A 21,883-nucleotide genomic window follows, 5' to 3' on the forward strand; every position below is an offset into this window, starting at 1 on the left:
TTCAGCACAACCTCACGTGTCTGAATTTACAGTTATGTTTTCATTTTGACATACTGTATTAACACGATTGATCTAAAATCAGACAAAAAAACATAAAATCAGAGTATAAAAAGTTGTGTTTTTTACTGTAACAACCACAAACATGTTTAATGAATCATATTTCATAACTTTAAATGCAAATATAAATGGTCAATTTTAAAATCCTACACTGTAAAAACGATAACTAGTAATTGTTGATTTGAGTAAAGTTTTCAAATTAAACTGACTTAGAAATAAAACTTTCCATTTACAACCTAAAATAGCTTGTCTGCCCAACAAATTTCTTCCATTGTTGTCCTAACTAAGATTTTCTAGCGAGCATAACAAAGATTATCAACTTTTGAGTAGATTTTTTGAGTCGAGTTGGGAACCGGTGGGAAACCCCGTAGGTGACTGGCACACGTCGTGGTCTGAATAAGTTTGAACTAGACCAAACGAGTCTGAGCAGACTGTGTGATAGTGGTTTGTCCATGTGTTCTGAACTGAAAACCTGCTAAGAAACTTTGAACAAACGTGGCCAAAGTTGGATGAAAATTACAATTTTTCGACCATTACGGATTTTACCTGGTCTGAAGTTGGAGTGTATTATTTGACCATTTTTTGGACAGGTGCGGGAGCTGCCGGCCATTTGCCCTAGCAGGTAAGCTAACGACATCTGTTACTAGGATTTTCTACAAGCGCTAGGTTGCATCCTCCTGAGGACCCAGGAGGGTGGAACGAGTAAAGCACTGAAAAAAAGCCAAACAATAACATATTTAAGTCATCTAAGGGACTTATATATCATGTTTAAGCTAGCGAAGGACCGCGCGGGGGGTTGAAAATGATATGCCAGGAGTTCGCTGTTCTCGCTGCTCTAGGTAGCCTTGAATCCCCAGCTAGCTATCGAAGCTGGTGGTAACAGACGTCTCCGAAAACGTAGAAGCATTTTTGCAAAAATGTGTTGTCTTAATAAACTGAGCAGATATTTGAAATTTACACAGCTACATTCTCGCCTGAAAATACCTTAAAAGTTTACTTTGTGACCCAGAAAGAGTAATAAGAGTAATATTAAAACTAAGTGGCTGCCGCCATTGTTTGAAACTAGAATCGGCTGGGCCGCGCTATGAATTCTGGCATAGGGTGGGCCGCGAAGGATACACCTGACCCATCCTTCAAAGCTGTGGAAAGTATTGTATTGTTTTGAGAGCCTTTTTGTTGGTGGAGTATTGATTTTATGTACAATTCCACGGGTAGACGCGATCTGTACGGTCCGACTTTGCACATGCGCAGTAAGGATCGGGGAGTCCGATCCGTAACTTTTTTTTCTCGTTTTTTTTTCTACATTATATTGAAATGCTTCATTATTGCAAACATTTTCTCTCAGGCGGAGAGAGGTCGTGGAGTGTCAGCCTATGGTATCTGAGGTCCAGGAGAGATGACCTGCGCTGTTTTCCTCTGAGGAGGTAAGACTGTCCTAATTTATTTATAATTTAATTATTATTCAAATTGGGCATGATTTATACTTATATTGAAGCAGTACGGTATTTGCTGGGGTAATGCATTGGCCAACTTTATTATCTTGTGCTACCACTCCAGTCAAGGCCCTTGCCAGTGTTATATTGAAATCCTTACCCTGAACATTTCTGCCAGTACAAGAGTCCCCATGCTAAATCGAAATTGTGAAACAGAAAGGCAATCTCATAATTTTGACTTAGCATGTATTTTTTTTCTTTTTGTGCTAGAAATAGTACTTCTATAGTCTGAGATTGTTAGGGAAAGAATACTAAGGCAGGTCACAGAATCTGATTGGTCACAGATTTTGGTGCAACTTAGAACATAATATGTATTTTCATATTGATACTGGGTTTTGTGGGGGGTGTTTCTATTCCTGTGCAAAAGACGTATTCATGAGAGATTTTTGAAGTAGGTAGGTTTTGCTGTTGATGACACAGTCAGGCATATAACATGGTGCAGACTGTCCAAGACAGCTACCCAGGAATTTTCTGTGCTGAATAAATGACAATATTTTGGTGAATGTATTGTTTAGATATCTGAAAATTTCATCGGATCACAAGCAAAGACCTCCTGGGGACCTTCAATGCATCCCTTGACAAAGTTGTGCCTGGCCTGCTGAAACTGTACTGGTCTAAGAAGGGAGCTCTTGGTGAGGAGATGGAAGACCTCCTGGATAAACTTGATGAACAGGTGAGTGAAGTGCTCCTTTATCTGACATTTTTAGAAGAGAGTATACTTTTCTCTTAACAGAAACTGAAAAAGATGTTGGCTTCAAACAAAACACATCAGTGGATATGTCAGTAAAAATGAATGTCATGAGTCATTGCTTTGTTCTTATTTGGCAGTATTTTATTTAATTTGTAAAACGAAAGTAAAATTGTTAACATGGTGTTGTTGTTGTTGTTTTTTTGGGGGGGGGGGGGGGGGGGGGGTTGTACGTTTTGCGTGTTGCTGGGTCTGACCTGTGCTTTACTTTCATTACTATGAGAGTTCTGATTTTGCATTGTGTATAGTACACCATGTTACTTCACTAATTGAAATTCTTGTTTTCCACTGAATACTCTTTAGACATCCAACACTGTGTCCAACGGGCACTGAGAGGCCTGCCCATTTTCCTCAAGAGAAGATGCAACAGAGGTTTTCCTGAAGTGCTTAGTAAGTACAAAAAAGTAATACAAGTAAAACTAATTGCAATGAGATGTTTTTAAAGGATGAGTTTATCCAAAATGGAAATGTACACTTTCTCAGTGCAGTCCAGATAATTTTATAGTGGGGATTGCAGTTGTCATAACTCTCACTCCTTTTTTTCTGCTGAGCAGCAGCTGGGCATTGTTAGTGGTTGTTCCATAGCAGAAAATATTTTTGTACAAAACTCACAAGGTGGCATTAATTAAAAGAAAATAAGCTTTTTCTTCTTAAAACCTCCATGGGTCAAACGACCAGCATGGTATAGAGGTTAAAGTTAAAATCTTTAGAAATTTGTTTTGTCTTTAGTTTTTCTTAGCTTTCAATAATTCATATTTTACTTTTCTTCAGGACACTGACATTTTGGAACCAGTGTTGAACGGTGCATCAGTTGCCATCCTCACCATCCTACAAGATGACGATGCTGATACGTCTGTGCGAGAACATGCAGTTGTGTTGGAAGGGGACATCGTGCTACATAACATTCCAGATCTCTCTACTGCCCTGGCACACCTCTTTGGCCTTCTGTATGCCCTCAACATTGATTATCCAAAGCAGATGAGTTTTACCTTTGAAGCAATTCAGGCCATCTTATTTTGGCCTGGTCGGACAATATGAAGGTGAAGTGGATAAATCATTATTCGAAATGTAAATTTTAGTCAGATGAATCTGTATTGTTGAGAATATATGGTGAAAATTTGTCTTGTAGTATTTTAAAAGATTTGTTATAGTGTTAGTTTCCTCTTCATTGATGGTAACATTTCTAAGAACTTTTAACTTCCATAGTTCATCATAGTAAGCCTGTGTAAAATATCAATGTCTGGGTGCATAGGCAATCGTTTGTAGCACTACCCTATTTCATGTGCAATAGTTATGTTCAGCTTTTACAAGACGGTCAGGGTGTGTGTGCATGAATTATTAAGTTGCTGGACACTTTTCTTTTTTGGTTCTGGACTCTAGAATTTTAACGTCTCTGCTGGGGTGCTCAAAGCACCCAAAAGAAACTGGCAACACGTTTTTGTTTGTTTGTTATTTCTTTTCTTTCTTTCTTTTTGTTTTTTTTAACAGAAATTCACCCTACTACCCATGACATTCTGAAATGTACTGAAAAGACTGTTGAACAAAATAAATAAGCTTTTAGATAACATTGAATTGTGCTTTGTTTTATTCTATATCTATTTATTAAGTGTTTTTTCAAGTATAATAACAACATACATTTTCCTTTGTTTATATAGGTAAATTTTCAACTCACTGGAGTAAGAATTGTATGATTACTCAACAAGAATATCTGTGTTTGGTGAAGGCAGAAATACATGGCATTGAAACCAGAATTTCTTCGTTAGACTTCCAGGATTATCCTAATTAGGTGAACAAGAAGATCCAAGTTGGCAGAACTTGTAAATCTTAGTTGAGTCAACAACAGTTGGCAAAAGTTGAGAAAACTCAAAAATCTCTTGCATCATGTTGCCTTGAAATTTTACGTTTTCTCAACATTTTCTTTTTTACAGTGTATGCACAGGTTTTGCAAACAACAAAGTTATTTGCAGCCATTTATCTTTTACCTTGATTTTTTAAATAATCATTTCAAACTATTTACAGAACAATCAGCTGTTCTTCAATAAGATGCCACACAAATTATTTGTGCCACTCCAAAAACATAATTTCTGTCCACTATAAAGAAGAACATCACAGCCTGATACCTGCAGGTCTGACAGCAGCAGGTGTATCACTCCTGTTTTCTACCTGGAGACAGCAGTCGCCTCATTGTTCTGACACACAACACAAAACTATCCACAACACTACACACTAACTACACAAGACAACACATTAACTGCACACTCCAAACACGCTAAACGTCACAAATCTCTCACATCTCAAAACTCTCTCTCTCTCTCTCTCTCACTCTCGCCGTCACTCCTAAAACTTCCCCTGTTTTCTTTGTTTTGTTTTTTTGCTCATAAGCAGAGAGTGCTCGCTAGCGCTGTCCTTAGACAGTAAACATGACGAAACTATTGAGGAAAAAACGCCGCGTATATATTGTTTATAATGACTCTGGTTTTACGTGGCCTATCGACACAATTTATAAACTGGTATATATCACCTTGTTGCTTTGTCTTTAAGTGGCCGTGTGATTGGCTTACCACGAATACTTTACTCTTCCTCAGTCAAACAGCAGGACTCATGCGATTGTGCCCCCTGAGCTCCAGGTGTTGTGCTAGACAGTGATTGTGATTACCGTCCGTGGGAGCGCGCACAGCTGCTTAAACCTGTAGCGTCCACATTACTTGCGTCATCAGCTACTTCCGTGCAGCTGATATAAGATGCGTAAACTGAACACAGCTTCAACCATCTGTTTGCTGAAAAATAGTAACAGACCGCATTTTCTTGTTAGTAACTGTAACGGCGTTGTAATGATAGGAATAGTAATTAGTTAGATTACTCATTACTGAAAAAAGTAACGCCGTTACTTGTAACGCCGTTATTCCCATCACTGATGACAGCATCCTTATGTGCCGACACCGGTGTTTTAGCTAGCAAAGCAGCATGGCTGATGTGGAGTGAAGCCACGTTAATGACAACGTGTATAACCATTGGAGATGTGAGCAGGACAGACGAACAATTGACGGAAAAAGTGTGGACTTTATACCAGTTTTTAAATTGTGTTGATGGGCCACGTAAAACCAAAGTTATGATAAAAATATATGCAGTGTTTGGTTTTCTTCCTGAATACTATCGTTGTTTATATTTACTGCGGGAAGAAACGGTAAAAACGGCATCTTATAAGGAAAACGCTCAAAAGCACTCATCGCCTGTGAGCAAAAACAACCCCCCCCCCACACACACACACACACACACCCTTTCCTGTTGGTCGAAAAATGTACCATGTCGACCAATTAAAAAATGATATGGCAACATGGCATTTAATTGTTTAGGAAGGGGGAAGTTTTAGGAATGACAGCAGTGTTTTGAGATGTGAGAGATTTGGAACATTTAGTGCAAATCTTGTATAGTTAGTGTGTAGTGTAGTCAATAGTTTTGTTGTGTGCGTCAGAACAATGAGGCGACTGCTGAATGTTGCAGGTGTTACAGGAGTGATACATCTCCTGTTGTCAGGCCTGCAGGTATCAGGCTTGTGATGTTCTCCTTTATCTCATAGTTGTTTTTGTTTTTTGGAGTGGCACAAATAATTTGTGTGGCATCAAATTTGATGCAGAACAGCTGATTGTTGTTGTTTTTACGTTGTTTTTACTTCCAATAGTGTTAACATACTACGCAGGTCATGAACAAGACTTTTTTTTAAATTTTCATTGTAAGTGGGCTAAAGCAGTTAATTAAAAGTAGTCTTACATGAATGTAAATGCTGTAATTTGATTATTTTAATAAACCTTGGATGGATTCGATGCTGGCGTGACCACAGTGCACACGTCTGCTGTTGCTCACAGTGGTCCAAGAGCCCTTTCACAATAAGAGTCTGAACACATATTTTAGCTATTTTACCTGAATTAACATAAAAACACCATGAATTAGCAAGTTTTTTAACCTTTATGATATATTTATTGACTATTTATCACCTGTAATATATTTCTTATGACTGTTTTTACTAACAGGCTTTTATTTATTGACAGCTATGTTAAACAGGGTTACATACAGACAATCATTCTGTACAATACGATAATTTTAATTCTATAACTGTTTATAACCTGCATAGTTCATGTTGGTAGTAACAGGTAAATGAACATTTTCTTTTAATTATTTGAATATATATGAGTGCTTTTGTATAAATACACGAACAATACACATATGCTTTCAATCGTGTAATTTAAGTAATCTAGGTAGCTCTGTTTTGAAGTTCAGTTAACACTAGAAATGTGTTTTGGAGTTTGTACATGCTTTGGAGTTTGCACGTGCTTTTTGGAGTTTGTATGTGTTTTGTCTCCAGGGGCCACTGTATATATTTATATATAAACATATACCGTATTTCCCGGACTACAGAGCGCACCCGAATATTGGCCGCACAAGCTAAAATCAGGGGAAAATCCTGTTTTGTACATACCTGATGATCACATGCCCTTCCGCCAGGCAACATAGTGCCGTACAACAGCGGAACAAACAAAACAAATCGTCTTATATCACAAAAATCATGGACAATCCATAGAAAAGCCGCACCTGACTAAAAGCCGCAGGGTTCAAAGCTTGTGCAAAAAGTAGCGGCTTATAACCCGACAAATACGGTAAATAAAAACACTTTTTTTTACATTAGTAATTCCTTTTGTGCATAATTTTATATTATTGTTAATAATAAATTAATTAAAGCAAAGAAACAACCTGAAGAGCCGGTCCGGAGCCGAAATAGCCGGCTCTTTTTAGTGAACCGAGCCGAAAGAGCCAGTTCTCTAAAAAGAGACAGAAATCCCATCACTAATTACTATGCAGATTTTTTTTTTTAACTTTGGACATGCTATACAATGTTAAGCTAGATTAAGCTAAGATGCCAGCAATATTTAATCAAACATTTCATTATTTCTACATTTATTGTGTTACAAGTAAGTGTTTTGAGATTCTCAAGGAATCCATCCAAAACTAAGTGAAATAAGTGACTTAACCAAGGGTAAAGGGCATAATTGGCTGTGTTTGATACTATTTGTTGTAAATTTATATTTGTGCTTTAAAAACTTTATCTTGCCTTGATTGGTGTTATTCTTTTCAGCATAACATCACATGCCTGACTTCACTTCTTTTTCTTTCATTTTCATTTGCTGTAGTAACACAATGGACCTAACATCACACAAAAAACAAAAAAGCAGCATAGGAAAAAGTGAGACATGACACCAAATCATTTTAACTACTTGAAATGCACATTTAAAATGTCTATTTCTAAAATGTACACAGAAACAGTATTAGTCTATTAAACATTTTGGAAGTCTACTAAGATGGAAGCAGATGGATCAATGCAGGTGAGATTTTGGGTGGTACCCCTTATGTCTTTTTAAACCTGAAAAGAGGTCATCTATCAACTTGTGCAGTTACATTTGAAGGCTGAGGGGAGTAGGGGTGCTGGCGGTGCAGCAACACCCCTTGTTGCAAAGGGCAGCCATCACATTGACCCAAATATTTTTTTCTTTTGCTTTAACAGCCTTAGTTGTTGTTGTTTTAGTTTTTTTTTAAATTGTCTTATTGTTTAATTTCTTCTCTTTTATATTTTATTGCATGATTGTTTTGCATTTCACTTATTTTAGTTGCACTTTGTGCAGCATGAGCTGTTGGAAATGTGCTATATCAATAAACTTGACCTTGACCTTGACAGAACCCCAGCCAGCTCCTCATGAAATCAAAACTGTCAAATAAGCAGAGGTTCTTTTGACATTTTTACATTTTCAAGAGCAATTTCATCTACAGCTCAATAATAATGTAGTAAATACTGGGATAATAAAGTGGAAAGAAAAGAAGGTAATGAAGTATAACCAGCAAGTTATTACCACTTAATCAGCAAAAAAAGTAATTAAGTAATGGGTAATTATATCAACAATAGCTACAACTGAGCAATATTAAATTGAAATTTATGGATCTTATTCCCATAGTGTTTGAAACTAACAGTGTAAATGTAATGTAATGGGGAAGGCTTTAGGACCTGGAAGATTTAGGGGAGGGTATAAAGTGTAAGTGGTAGTTGGCTCACTTTTTCTCTCTCGCACAAAACACGTAAGCACAATAGTGGCTAGATTTATGGTGTGCAGACAGGCTAAGAAATTGTTGGAGTGCTAAAATAAAGCAGTAAAGATTCCTTTCATGTTAGGATCAAGCATCAGTCAAGGATCAATTCAACAGAAAGGTGAGGTATCAATAGATTTATATATGTGTATATATATCTATCTATCTATCTATCTATCTATATATATATATATATATATATAGATATATATATACATATATATATACGCTTTTCTATGCATCGGGGCACTCAAAGCGTTTTATACAATTTGCCTCATTCACCCATTCTTACAAGGTCATTTTATATATTTCAGGAGTCCGATACCACGTACACAATGTCTGGATTTGGACATTTTATCCTGTGCTACTATATTCTAGGTATGGGAATTTCTAGGAACAGATTAATGGAACACTTTTTAATCACAGTATAGCATCAAGCCTATCTATCTATCTATCTGTGTGTGTGTGTGTGTGTGTGTGTGTGTGTGTATGTGAGTAAATATTTAGATTTTATGTTGTATACAAGATATAGATATATATTGTTTGCATTTAAATTTATAATTTATTTTCATTTTTCTCACAATCCTTTTGCAGGATATATTTGGTGCAGCTCCAGTGCTTGGCAGGTAACAATGCCGAGTAAAATCAAAGGATTGTTGGGTTCCTGCCTTGTTATCCCTTGCAGTTATGATTACTATCAGTATCCACCGAAAAGACCAGATCGTGTAGTGTGGTATCAATATGTGAGCATAGGATATCCAATAGTATCTGACAACTGGAACAGGAATGACGTGTTGGACATATTTAAAGGAAGAACAAGTGTATTTACTTCTTCACACCATCGGACATGCAGTCTGTTGATTAAACGAGTGACCTTGGCTGATCACAGTCAGAAGCTTTATCCCTGGGTGGATCCTGAAAATGTTGGAAAGGGAACCTACCGTTTCTTTGACACAACTGTAACAGTTGAAGTAGTGGGTAGGTAAATAATTTAAGATTTCACTATAAATTGATCACTATGTTGTTATGTAATTCTTCACATTTTATGATTTAAGGCACAGCAGATCCACCGGTTATCGAGATCTTTGGAAACACGGAGGTTGGGCAGTCTGTAACAGTGCAATGCAGTGTTTACCACACTTGTCCCACTTATCCCCCAAGTCTGAGGCTCAACATCCCACTGCGAAACGAACGTCTAACTCACAGTCCTCTATCTGATGGAAGATCCAAAATTATGCTGACAACCACTCTGTTCATAGAGAAAGAATATCAAACTGTGGAGTGCTATGTCCAACACCGTGGTGGTCGCTCCGCATCAGCATCTAAAACCTTAACCTCAAATTGTAAGTGGTGAAAGTAAATTGCATTTTATCCGACGCCATCTTTGATATTTAACCATTTTTCATTGTATCCCAGGCCCCATTTCAAAGCTGACTGTCAGCTCTGCATCATATGAATTTCTGGAGGGAGAGCCAAATAAAGTAACCTGCACTGTTTCATACACATGCAATCAAAATATTCCAACTCTGACATGGAATTATGGTAATATGCCAGCCTCTTCTGATACTAGCAAGTTATCAGGGGGGGCTCAGTGGAGGACTGTCTCCACACTGACATTTACAGCATCAGCCAATGACAATGGAAGATCGCTGGTATGTTTTGCACGTTTCCCTGGAGGTCAGACAAAAGAAGCAAGCATCCCGCTACGGGTAAAGAGTAAGTACAAATATTAATTAAATAAAATTTATGAACCCTTTGATCCGTTTTGCGTAATTTTAAATCCCTGTAGAACCGGAACCATGTAAGCTAGCGCAATAATCTTTTTTGCATATGAAACCGGAGGAGTTGTACTTACATCTTATGCCATCAGCTTGTCTTAGGTCACAGTTTCCTTCTATATATAGCTTTGCAAAAATTGCATAAAAAGCGCTTGCAGGAACAAAAACATAATATTCCAGAAACACGCTTTGCCGATCCGATCAGCTATTCGTAACACCTCCCACATTGAAACAGACGTCAGCCCAAACGATCGCATGACGGCCATTACGTGCCCAAAACCGGAAGTGACGTCATTTTCGTGGAAAATGTAGTTTTTTACTTGTAGGCCTTAAAAGCCTATACTGTTGTTTTTATAAGTTATGGTTGACTTTATGCTTTTCTGAATAGTTTCTGGGATGCTTAGAACTCAAATTGCACTGCTTTAAATAGTTTATTTTGATGCACATGCTGTTTTCTTTGCAAATTTGCATCATAGGATTGTTTTTCGTTTTTCCTGCAGTATATAAAAATTGGTGTAAAAAATAAAACTATGAAGACACTCAAATAAATTTCCTGTTGTTGTAAACTTTTTTTGCAACTTTTTTGTATTTAAATTTTGAGGGATCAACCTCTTAAATTTCTCCAATCAGAAATATATGTAAAAAAAAAAAAAAAAGCAAAAACGATTCTACATTTTTTTGTAGTTTATTGCACATTTTTTTTTACAATTTATGTAGTGTTAAAACCTCCCAAATCGTGGCATAAGATAATATAATAATCTCACAGTAGGTACTATGGACTTAATGCATACATATTATTAAAATATGGGCTATAACAGTTGTATTGATATATAGCAACTTGAAATGCTCCCAAAAATGGCACTACAGCATGTAAAAATATAAAGTAAGCTCTGGCGGCCTTGGTTCTATGGTAGGTCTTAAAGAGTTAAATATAACGGCTAACCATACTCTCAAAACTCTTACAGCATTTATAGCATTGTCCTGCATTTGTTTTCTCTCACATAATGATAATAATGACAATAATAGTAGGCAGATGACCAAGTTTTCCAGTGATGCCTGCAGCCATTATCAGCAATTAAGCATTTTTTAACCATTCATGAATACTCAAATGCATAGCTCAGAAACTTCAAAAAGTTGATTCTGTTCAACTGGACGTAGCTTTTTCAGTGGGAGAAACGTTTCGCCACTCATCCAAGTGACTTCTTCAGTGGCTCGTCACACAGAAGAGCCACCTCATCAGGCAAGGACTCCGCGGTCTATTTACACCTACAGGCCAGTGGGCACTCTTTCAATTATGAGGATGTACACATCCTGGACAGGGAGGAACGTCGGTTTGAGTGGGGAGTCAAAGAGGCCATTTACGTGACAAGGGAAAGACCATCTCTGAATTGATGAGGGGGTGTAAGGGTACATCTTTCGCCATCTTACAATGCAGTGATTGCAGCCATTCGCCACCTCTCTGTGAATGGTGTGATGGCCAGTTTTGGGAAGGTTACTTTTAAAATGTATTCCACTACAGATTACAGAATACATGCCCCAAAATACATTTTGTAACGTATTCCATTATGTTATTCAATGAGAGTAGAATATTCTGAATACTTTTCGATTACTCAATATATTATCAAGCTTTTTACAACTACATGAATGTATTATTGCTGTGTAATTTATTACTATTACTGAAGGTTACTCGCCATACCAATACTAACTAGATTTTTAAATCTTAATATAAATGAGTAACAGTAGAGTGGACATTAGGTAAGGCTGCACTTTTTGCAGCGATTTCGTATAGAAAACTATGAAACAGGTCTATGGCTCCGAACTGTAGTAAAGGGACCTCTGGCTAATACGTCGGGTTCTGTGTTGGGCTCGTAGCTGAAAACTAGCTTTACTTTTTTGTCTGGGTCAACTTTGATAGCGAGAGACAGAGAGAGGCATTGAAAGGCTGCTCCAATGAAACTTAGGCTACGTCCACACGTACCCGGGTATTTTTGAAAACGCAGATTTTTCTATGCGTTTGCACCTTTCGTCCACACGTAAACGGCGTTTTCGATCACTGAAAACGGAGATTTCTAAAAACGCCTGCCACGCGTTTTTGCATTTACGTGTGGACGAGAAAAACGGAGAAAACGCAGCGTCAAAGGTGTGCGCCTTTTTTGACGTCACACTGTGCGCCACGTTATTGTTTCGGTGAAATGAATTTCTACAATACTGTTACTGTTAATTGTACTCTCTGCAGTGTTTAAATGCTTACATATACACACACAGTTACTGTCCCTCCACACATACGACTCGGTTCTGCTTCTACGCCCCATCTTTGTTTACTATTTCCTACCGAGGCTTCTAGACTTCTGATTGGCCAACATTTCTACACGGTTAGGAATATATCGCCACCTGTTGCTTTGGCATGTTCCTAGCAGCGTTTTCCTTCATTTCTGCGTTTACGTGTAGACGGGATTATTTTTTAAAACGAAAACGGAAAATCTCTGTTTTCAAAAATACCCGTGTACGTGTGGACGTAGCCTTATTGTTTCGGAGAAAAACACGAACACAGTGTACAGTCGAGTCTCAATAGCTTACTTACAACTGGGCTCGTCAGGAACTCTTTTTGGCTGCAGTGGTTATTATTATATTTATATGCTTCCATCTCCTGTTTCTAGTCGTTGACAACTCGTACTTTTCGAGTGTCATTTTTCTTCCTCTCTCACGCTCACAGACACATAACGTGTATGGCAGTCCATTGTCCCTGCAGCATGGACTACACTGCCCATGAGGCTACATTGTTTAGGGCTATGCCTGTAACACTCTGCCTATAACCTTCATATTAAATCATTTTTGAACAATAATAATAATAAAAAAATATTTCTTCATGATGCAGGCGGCAAGTAAAAGTGACATGGGCCATGAGATTGAGACACAGGCTCTTAATGCTTGCTTTGTTTTGGATTCTACCGGTTTGGAATTACCAAAAATAGAGAGCACAGCCTAATATATGAAACAGGAAAAGACCTGTTTCATATATTAGCCAACTGTTCATTCAGTGGTGCTAGTTTCAGTCGTTATGCAAATATTCTGTTTATAAGACTAACGAAACCTGCAGTCAGCTGAGACTGAAGAAGTCATGAGTGGATGAGTGACAAAATGTTTCTCCCACTAAAAACGTTACGTCCAGGTAAACAGAATAAACGTTGGGGCAGCGGTCCCCAACCTTTTTTGCGCCACGGACTGGTTTATGCCCGACAATATTTTCAAGGACCGGCCTTTAAGGTGTCGCGGATAAATATTACAAACCGCTGCTTTGGGGGATATACTTACCTGGATCATTGAGTATGCATCAAGACATATAACAGAAATATGATGACTGACAGAGGACTTGCATCTATTATGATACTAGACCTGATGCAGAGACTGATTTGTAAGATTTTTAGGGTTAGAGGGAGTAATGTGAAAGTCCTGGCATTGTCAGTAGTAGCAAATAAGCCTGTGTATACAATGTGCCATTCCACACTTAAGTAATTAAATAGTTTCCTCAGCAGTGGTGGAGACCAAAACAGAAGTAAAATGACATGGAACATTTAGGGATACAAATACAAATAATGGAGGCTAATATTGTTCTCTGTCTTTGAGATGTATGAAAAGAAAACCTCCATCATGTTTCGTAGATTAACTCCAGATGCACTTGGGATGTAATAATGTGATCACAAATGTTTTTCTGTTATTATTCCTTAAAGTTGAAAATAGATGTTTTGTCTCAATGTCATTTAATTTCAAACAGAGTATGAGCCCTTTTTAAGCGTTAGGCATAAAAGGCTGAGGGTATTGTCGTTGCTCCACCATTGTGGGCACTCCAGTTTGAGAATGCAATAACTCAAGAATGAAGTCAGGTTTAAGTTCACAGGACAACTTTTGGAAAATTACCTGGGGTTTTCAAATTTATACCATACGTGCATCTACTAGGAGGCAGGGGGCTAGCACTGGTGGCTGCCAATATTTATTTATTTATTGTTAACATCAAAGGTGCTTAAAAAGCGTCTTCTCTTTTGCAGAAAACATGCTGAATCGGGGTTGGTCTTTCACTGCTCCAAGCACCATAACTGGGTTGAAGGGATCATGTCTCATCATTCCATGTAAATTCTCCTACAAAAACTCTCAGCCTAATGACCTGCAAGTGATGTGGTACTTGTACCAAATCAATGGATTTCCAGCTGTATTTAAGCAAGGAGGGAATATTATTAGTAAGTTTAATGGTCGAACTAGTTTAATTGGATCAGTGGCGAAGCAGAACTGTAGTCTTAAGATTGAAAGGCTGGAGATGTCCCACAACCATGACCGACTTTATCCATGGATAGATAAGAACTCAATTACTTCCTACCACACCGTAGGTCACTCATTTTATGATAGATCTACTGAACTTATTGTTTCAGGTAAGTGTCACTGAATTCCCATTTGCAGTCAATTCAACTTAAATCCAAAAAATGATTACAGAAAGCTTGAGTCAGGACTTCACTTGTCACTACATTCAGTCATTTATAATTTATTTTGTTGGTTTGTTGCTTTTCTATAAAAAACTAACTAACAAATGTGCAGTAAAATATTTAGTATAACAGAGTAACCAATGCATTTAATTCCCACAAACTGGCTGTTAAACAAATACTACAATTATATAAACATTTGTATTTCTGGAACATAGAACTCAGAAGTTACTGTATCACTATGGCTCTTAAATTTTTCTTATTCACAGAACATGCACCAGAACCAGAGCTAAATATTATTGGTACTCCCAGAGTGGGAGAGCAGGGCACTGTGTCCTGCAGTGTGCGCCACGCATGTATTACTGCTCCCCCAACTGTAACCCTAAATGGTATACCTGGAAAAGAGCAGATCACGGACACACTGGTATCTGATGGGATTTGGGAAAGGACAGTAGAACGAATTTGGGAAATAAAAGAAGAGCACCAGAGTGTGACTTGTACTGTTAGCTACTCTGGGGGTCAGAAAGCCACCAAGGAAATTCCACTTAATGTTGAATGTAAGTTTAATGGGAGGTTTTACTTGAATTAAACAACAATTGCTATCAATTGCTATCATTAATCTTCGCTCTAACCTTTTTTGCTCAGGTCCATTTCAGGAAATCACTATGAATGAACCACCAGGGGAGTTAACAGAGGGGATGGCGAAGAATGTCACTTGTTCTGTGATCTTTAAGTGCAGGAAAAACACACCAAGTGTCATCTGGAACTACAACAACATGCAAAGTTCATTAAACACCAAACAGACTCCCAACAACACATACACTATAGTGTCAAATCTAACTTTTATTCCCTCCCTAAGTGATGATGGTAAACTTTTGACTTGCACTGCTAAGTTTATTAGTGGGGAGTTCTCAACGTCTGCAACTCTTACTGTAAAACGTGAGTTCCTACATGTCGCCCTCCTGATTGTTTGATACTTCACAAAATATATCTATTAGCTTTCTGTTGGAAAACTGATTTTGTTAATTTTTGTTAATTAGCGCAGGTTAGCACAAATACAAGAAGAAGAGGAAGCCATTAGCTTGACTAGAATTGAAGCTAGCATGTTTGATTTGGGTATTATATATGAACATATAGCTGAGTCATAAGCTGGAAGTCACTGAGAAGGGAAAAGAGGGAGAAATACAATACTTTTAGATAATGTATCCAGAAAGACATTTTACATGTGCATTAAAGTGCCAGACCTGTAATAGATGGGCAGTTTGTCCAAGGTGTACCCCACTTTTCACCCTATGACATCAGAGACAGGCTGCAATACCTCTACGAGCGTAAATTGGATCAGCAGAAGAAAACTGAAGGATTGCTGGATGGATGAAAAGTGCCACAAAACATTAGTAAAGAGAAAACTAGAAAGAAAAGCATAAAACCTGCCTCCATCTAGATTTAAAGGATTGTCTCCATTATTGTCCAGGGACCAACAATTTTTATAACACTTTTCAACTCTTATAACTGTTTTTATAAATCTGAACCAATAGGCTTATGGCTTTAACCTTACACATGAGACCTACTTTCATCTAACTTTCCAAAAACACAAAAATACTCGAACAGATGTTGAATTGTTATTAATTGGTTGTTATCATTTTCCCAGAATATGAGAGAGATCCATTTGAAAATTACAGTAAGTGCACTTCTCAGCACTCTGGAACTCTTTTTGTTTTCATCATGTCACATCTCAAGAGGATTAATTTAAACCAGCATCTAACATTAGTTTTTTTTTCCCATTACAGCAACCTCTGCTGTGCCTGCCGACGTCCCTTTAAGATTTAGTGCCTTGACTCGCTCCTGTGTGGTGATTCCCTGCAGTTTCCAGTACAAAGAGGATGAACCGATGACCCGTGGCATCTGGTCCAAAAAAAAAGGAGACATTATCTTCCATAATGGCCAAAGCTATGTAATTGACCATTTTAAGGGCCGAACCAAAATGTTAGGAAATCTAAATGAGGGAAACTGCTCACTGGAGATTGATGACATCAAGCCCTTTGACAACGGACCCTTCTGTTTCTATGCAGAGAAAGGACATGAGACACATACATTCAACAACAGCTGTGTATTTATTATTATGAAAGGTTTGGAGTCCCACTATAGATCACTGAAATGTGACAAACACATTGCTTTCTACGTATCAAGTATAATCTTCTTTGTGTTTGTCATGCTCAGCTTCTCCAGAAAAACCAGTGATGACCCCCGTTCCAGAAGAAGTTGATGCTGGTTCAACTATAACTGTTTCATGTTCTGTTACACACACATGTTCATCACATCCTCCGGTGTTCTCATGGAGTGTCTCTCACCTCACCAGTGAGGTCTCAGAGATCATGATGTCACGAGGCACCTGGCAGACAACTTCCACAATCACTTTTATTGTTACTGTAGGAGATGGAGTCAGAAACCTCACCTGTAACGCTATCTTTTGGCGTAACAGGGAACAAGCCCGCACAGTCAGCTTAAATGTGAAGGGTTAGCAGACACACTTTATCTATATTCTATATGTTATGCAAGTATTTCATCTGTTGAATTGTGTTTATTAACCTCATATGTATCTACATCACCAGGATCACTGATGTACAGGTTTAAATGTTCTGCTCCAGTGGCCTTTCCAGTCTCATTTGTAGCTCTCATCATAATCACCTTAGCTGCAGTGTTTGCAGTCTTCATCTGGAGGAAAAGGTTGAGGAAATATAACATTAATTTATATCATATCATATTTCTGATATTGATTGCAGCTGTCTGTGTAATGATGTTACAATGTGTTGACTCTGAAGTTGAAAATGTTTTTTTTTCTCCTCCAACCAAATATAGGAAACACACAGATGAATCACTGAAACCACCACCTCGACCAGAAAAAAGGTACGTTATTTTAACATAAAAAGTGAATAATAATGACATAATTCAGTCATGAGTCAAGACCTTTCATCACATCTGAATACAGGAGTTCACACTTTAAAGATGTTCTAAAATGATTCAAAAGAATCTAAAAGTATCCAGAGCTTCTTCAACAACATATCCATATTAATTAAATGCAAATAAGTTTTATCAGTCATATCATATCTGACACAGAAGAATGAAGTTGAGATGGTCGAATGAGCTGCATGAGCAACATGATAAAAAAAAAAAAAGTCGATGGTTGCAATGGTTGTTTTAAACACCTGATGTCTATAAATGTGATGTTTGAGCTAATATTTGTAAAAGCATGTGTGAAAAATGTTGTCGCTAATTTTTTAATAACTGTTATTTCTTTCTTTTTTAATGTCTCCACCAAAACAACCCTGTAAATATTTCTCCCTATAATTTCACAGAAGATCACTTTGGGATAGATTATCCAGGTAACCATTTTTAAGGATTCCTTTGTGACTGTTCACTTCATTGTATCATGTCATATGAAATAAAGTGACTCATGTGATTTATTGTGCATAGACTGTGCCTTATTTTTGAAAGTAAGGCATAGACAGTGCCTTGCATTTTAAAAAACTGACTCCTAATTGTCTCACAAAACATTTAGGAGATACCCTGATGACAGAGACAGACCACCAAGGCCAGAAAAAAGGTATATCATCAGTGTTTGTTTTGCAAACTGAAGAAATACAGTAGAAACAAACCAACTAACAATGCTTTGCTTTCAAAATAGGAGGTCCATTTGGAGTCGATTTTCCCGGTAAGGAAAACAAAAAAAAGCCTTCATTTGTAACCCTGATATGAATGCTTAACTGGAAATATCCTGTTGATTGTACTCTTAATAGAAAAGAAGAGGATCGCATGGCATGGCAACATGAGAGGAAGCCCAGGTGCTGTTGGATTTCAATTTTACAATTTTTTACTGTTAAAGTTGTTTCTCCTTGTTTTTCTTAAGTAAAACTGCAGAAATGTCCTAAAGACCTATATGGCCTCTAACCACCTGCATTGAAATTCAGATAAAACTGAGGCTATTGAACACGGCCCTAAAAATCTTAGAAATATTTTATCTAATCAGATGCTTAATCTGGATGGCATCACGTTGACATTCAGTAACACTGTGAGGAATCTTGGATTTGTTTTGACCAGGTTTTTGACCTTTCAATGTGCATATTAAAAAAATTTGCAGGATTGCTTTATTGTATTTACCTAATATCTCTTAAATTAGAAACATTCTGTCTCAGATGCTGAAAAACTAATTCATACATATTTTAGTTTTAGGATGGACTACTGTAATTCATTGCAATTGGGCTCCCTGAAAAGCCTTCAGTTGATCCAAAATGTTGCAGAGTACTGACAGAGACTAGAAAGAGAGGGCATATTTCTCCCCTGTTGGCCTCTCTTCATCACCTCCCTGTTAATTCCAGAATTAAACTTAAACTCCTTCTCATGACATACAGGGTCTTGAAGAATTAGGCTCCATCTTATCTGAAAAACCTCATGGTACCGTATAACCCCAATAGAGCACTTTACTCTCAGACTGTGAGCTTACTTGTGGTACCTAGTATATTTTAAAGTAGTATGAGAGGCAGAGTCTTCAGCTTTCAGGCCCCTCTCATCAGCTCAATCAGCTCCCAGTTTGAATTAAGAAGACACTCTTCCTACTTTAAAGATTAGTCTTAAAACTTTCCATTTTAATAAAGCATTTTGTTAGAGTGGGATTAGGTGACCCTGAATCCTTCCTTAATTAAGCTGCAATAGACCAATAGGACTTTTTTTTTATCCTGATTTCCTCCCCGCACCCCCAACCTGTTGCAGCAGATGGCTGCCCCTCCCTGAGCCTAGTTCTGCCAGCTGTTTCTTCCTGTTAAAAGAGAGTTTTTCCTTTTCCTCTGTTGCCAAGTGCTTGCTCTATTTTAGGTCTTTACTGTACAGTGTAAAGTGCCTAGAAGCAACTGTTCCTGTGATTTTGCACTATTTCAATAATAACTGAATTGAAGTGACTTGAACTGAATTGAAATCTTTCCTTTGTCTTGTCTTCTTCTTCGTCTTCGTCTTATTATTATTATTTTCATTCTATAGGCAGTCATTTTGGAGCCGATTTTCAAGGTAGTATTTGTAGTCTTCTTGTTTGTTTTTATATCATTTTTAAAATTTCCCTATATAAAAGAAATATACATACACACATTAAGTAATGTTTAAAAAATGTTTATACATTCTGCAGACGCCAAGGCCGCACTGCGAACATTAGTGTTGCCTATAGGTAAGTATTCATAGCAGTACGATAACCGCCATAATGTCATAGTAAAAACAATCATAAAGTAACATGTTATTTTCTTTAACACCTATAGTAAAAACAGCAGCAATGTAACCTGTGGAGCTGAGTCCAATTTCTATGTTGTTTGATACAGTAACAGGAGACGACCATCCCCTTTCAACCCTGAGGTTAGTGGTATTGCAGTGAATGACAAAATCCAAATCATCCAAATTTAAGACTTTTTTCATTAAATAAGATCACAACATCCAGACTGATTCCATCACAGATTATTACTTAATCTGTTAAAAATGTTATACTTTCTCTAAAGTAATTTATTTTGTTATGCTTGATAACCATGCCAAGGTTGGTGTAAGAAACTTGAATTATTTATATGGATGAACTTTTTTTGAAACAAATCCTTGCTAAAAAAAACAAAAAGCTAAATATTTAAGAATCATTTTAGATTAAAACTGAATACATTTTTACTCAAAACTCTTGCAGAATCAACTGTACAGCAACTTTTGACTTCTTCAAAGACGTCCCACAGACATCTTAATCTTTCAGGCTCATGTCTCGCAAGTCTCCTGTTTCAAAGGTTATCATCTAGCTGAACAGCCATTATCAACTGCAAAGACACCTGAGGTGGCTTCTGTTATGAATACATGCTAATGCAAACTGTACTGTTGATGTAGATGTATGATATGTGGGGTAAAGTTCTTAATGATACTGCAGGATCTAATGTTTTTATATAAATTTCACTTGGCTTTCTTTGAATTTCATTTAATTAGGTCAATTACAAAATGATCTAGTAACTTGCTTTGCTTAATCTTCTCACATGATAAACAGCAATAAACATGTTTTTTTCTGACGTTGCCTCAGTTATTTGTACTGTTGAGTATTTTATTTTCGAAATTGCTCAGTTTCCAACTACTGTCTAACAGTCGCTGTGAAAAAGAAAACGAAAAACTGAGAGTTCACATTTTAAGGCAAGAATAGGCAAGAATAACAAACTCATTTTCATTCATTGTACGTCACTCTGTTGGATCCCAAATAGACTCCAGCTCCAGCTTCTGCCAGGATTGTCCTGGTGAACACCAGATCACTTTTAAACAAAACATTTATTCTTCGGGACTTTTTCAGTTCCCGTGATCTGGATTTTGTGACTGAGACGTGGCTGAGTGTTGGTGAGTCCACATCACCTGATAGGATGCAGCCTTTCTGCAAACAGTCACAGTCTGACTTGGACTGGCTACAGAGGCTTTTAGAGAAATTGTCAAACATTTGTAAAGTAATTGTTTTCTAACTTATAAAGAAAGACAGATTGCTAATATGTTGCCATCAGTCTGAATGAGTGTTTGAGCACCACTCAACTCAAGTCGCTGCCATTTGGTATTGTGGTTTTATTCCGATAGTAGTGATCACCAAATGAAGCTTTCTGAAGCACTTAAGGGTTTGTTACTCAAAGCTTTTCAACACAGTGATCTTTGGTGCCGTCTGCTTGCCAAAAATATGAAGATCAGATTGAGTCTCCAAGTTGAACTGAACTACTTCATTATGATTAGCCACTCTACAGAGCTGAGTTGAGTGACTTCTTTACATTTGTAAACATAGATTTAAAAAAACCCATATGAAATAATGTAAAAAACACAATCTTATATTAGGTTGGGCATATGCTTGTACTGTGAGCTCCTGCCTCCACATGCTTTTAACCAATGGACAGATACATTTATATATAATATACTATAGCTTATGTGTATACTGAATTTCTTATGTATGTTGTTGACCTGGGAGGAAAATTGCTTATGAACAGGTGAACAAAGAAAAATACAAAATTCAAATTCAAAACTTTATTGTCAGCTACACAATCATACACAGAACAACTTGCAGTCAAATGCTTGTTGCTGTGCAATTCCCAGCCACTGAAAGTACAAGAATAAACAAAAAAAGGTACCGGAACAGCTTCTTCCCTACAGCTGTCAGACTCCTGAACTCTGCCTCCTGACGTC

General features: G+C 37.4%; 1 protein-coding gene and 1 long non-coding RNA gene across 2 annotated transcripts; both read left to right on the top strand.

The window, feature by feature from the left end:
• The first annotated feature begins 210 nt into the window (after positions 1-210).
• On the top strand, positions 211-3,508 carry LOC109204275 (uncharacterized). Its single transcript, XR_002063862.2, has 5 exons — positions 211-679; positions 1,403-1,481; positions 2,066-2,223; positions 2,602-2,688; positions 3,070-3,508. It is a non-coding gene; the product is annotated as an uncharacterized LOC109204275 (long non-coding RNA).
• A 4,914-nt stretch (positions 3,509-8,422) lies between these two features.
• Positions 8,423-20,740, top strand: LOC102079322 (uncharacterized). The gene is made up of 21 exons (XM_005465244.4): positions 8,423-8,548; positions 8,742-8,805; positions 9,022-9,405; positions 9,483-9,770; positions 9,844-10,143; positions 14,249-14,626; positions 14,944-15,231; positions 15,320-15,613; positions 16,323-16,352; positions 16,462-16,800; positions 16,892-17,188; positions 17,284-17,398; positions 17,531-17,578; positions 18,028-18,054; positions 18,231-18,275; positions 18,357-18,383; positions 18,469-18,513; positions 19,703-19,729; positions 19,845-19,883; positions 19,972-20,065; positions 20,379-20,740. The coding sequence occupies exons 2-20, from the start codon at positions 8,763-8,765 to the stop codon at positions 20,024-20,026; spliced, it is 3,069 nt and encodes a 1,022-aa protein (XP_005465301.2). The 5' UTR covers positions 8,423-8,548; positions 8,742-8,762; the 3' UTR covers positions 20,027-20,065; positions 20,379-20,740.
• The last annotated feature ends 1,143 nt before the right edge of the window (positions 20,741-21,883 follow it).

The sequence above is a fragment of the Oreochromis niloticus genome, linkage group LG11, assembly GCF_001858045.2.
Source record: "Oreochromis niloticus isolate F11D_XX linkage group LG11, O_niloticus_UMD_NMBU, whole genome shotgun sequence".
NCBI lineage: Eukaryota > Metazoa > Chordata > Actinopteri > Cichliformes > Cichlidae > Oreochromis > Oreochromis niloticus.

Bases quoted from the DNA above. Each gene is read 5' to 3' on its own strand.
- LOC102079322 (XM_005465244.4), top strand. From the start codon at position 8,763: ATGTCTGGATTTGGACATTTTATCCTGTGCTACTATATTCTAG. The intron at 15,232-15,319 runs GTAAGTTTAATG...TTTTTTGCTCAG, and splicing joins AATTCCACTTAATGTTGAAT to GTCCATTTCAGGAAATCACT. The intron at 17,579-18,027 runs GTACGTTATTTT...ATAATTTCACAG, and splicing joins CCACCTCGACCAGAAAAAAG to AAGATCACTTTGGGATAGAT.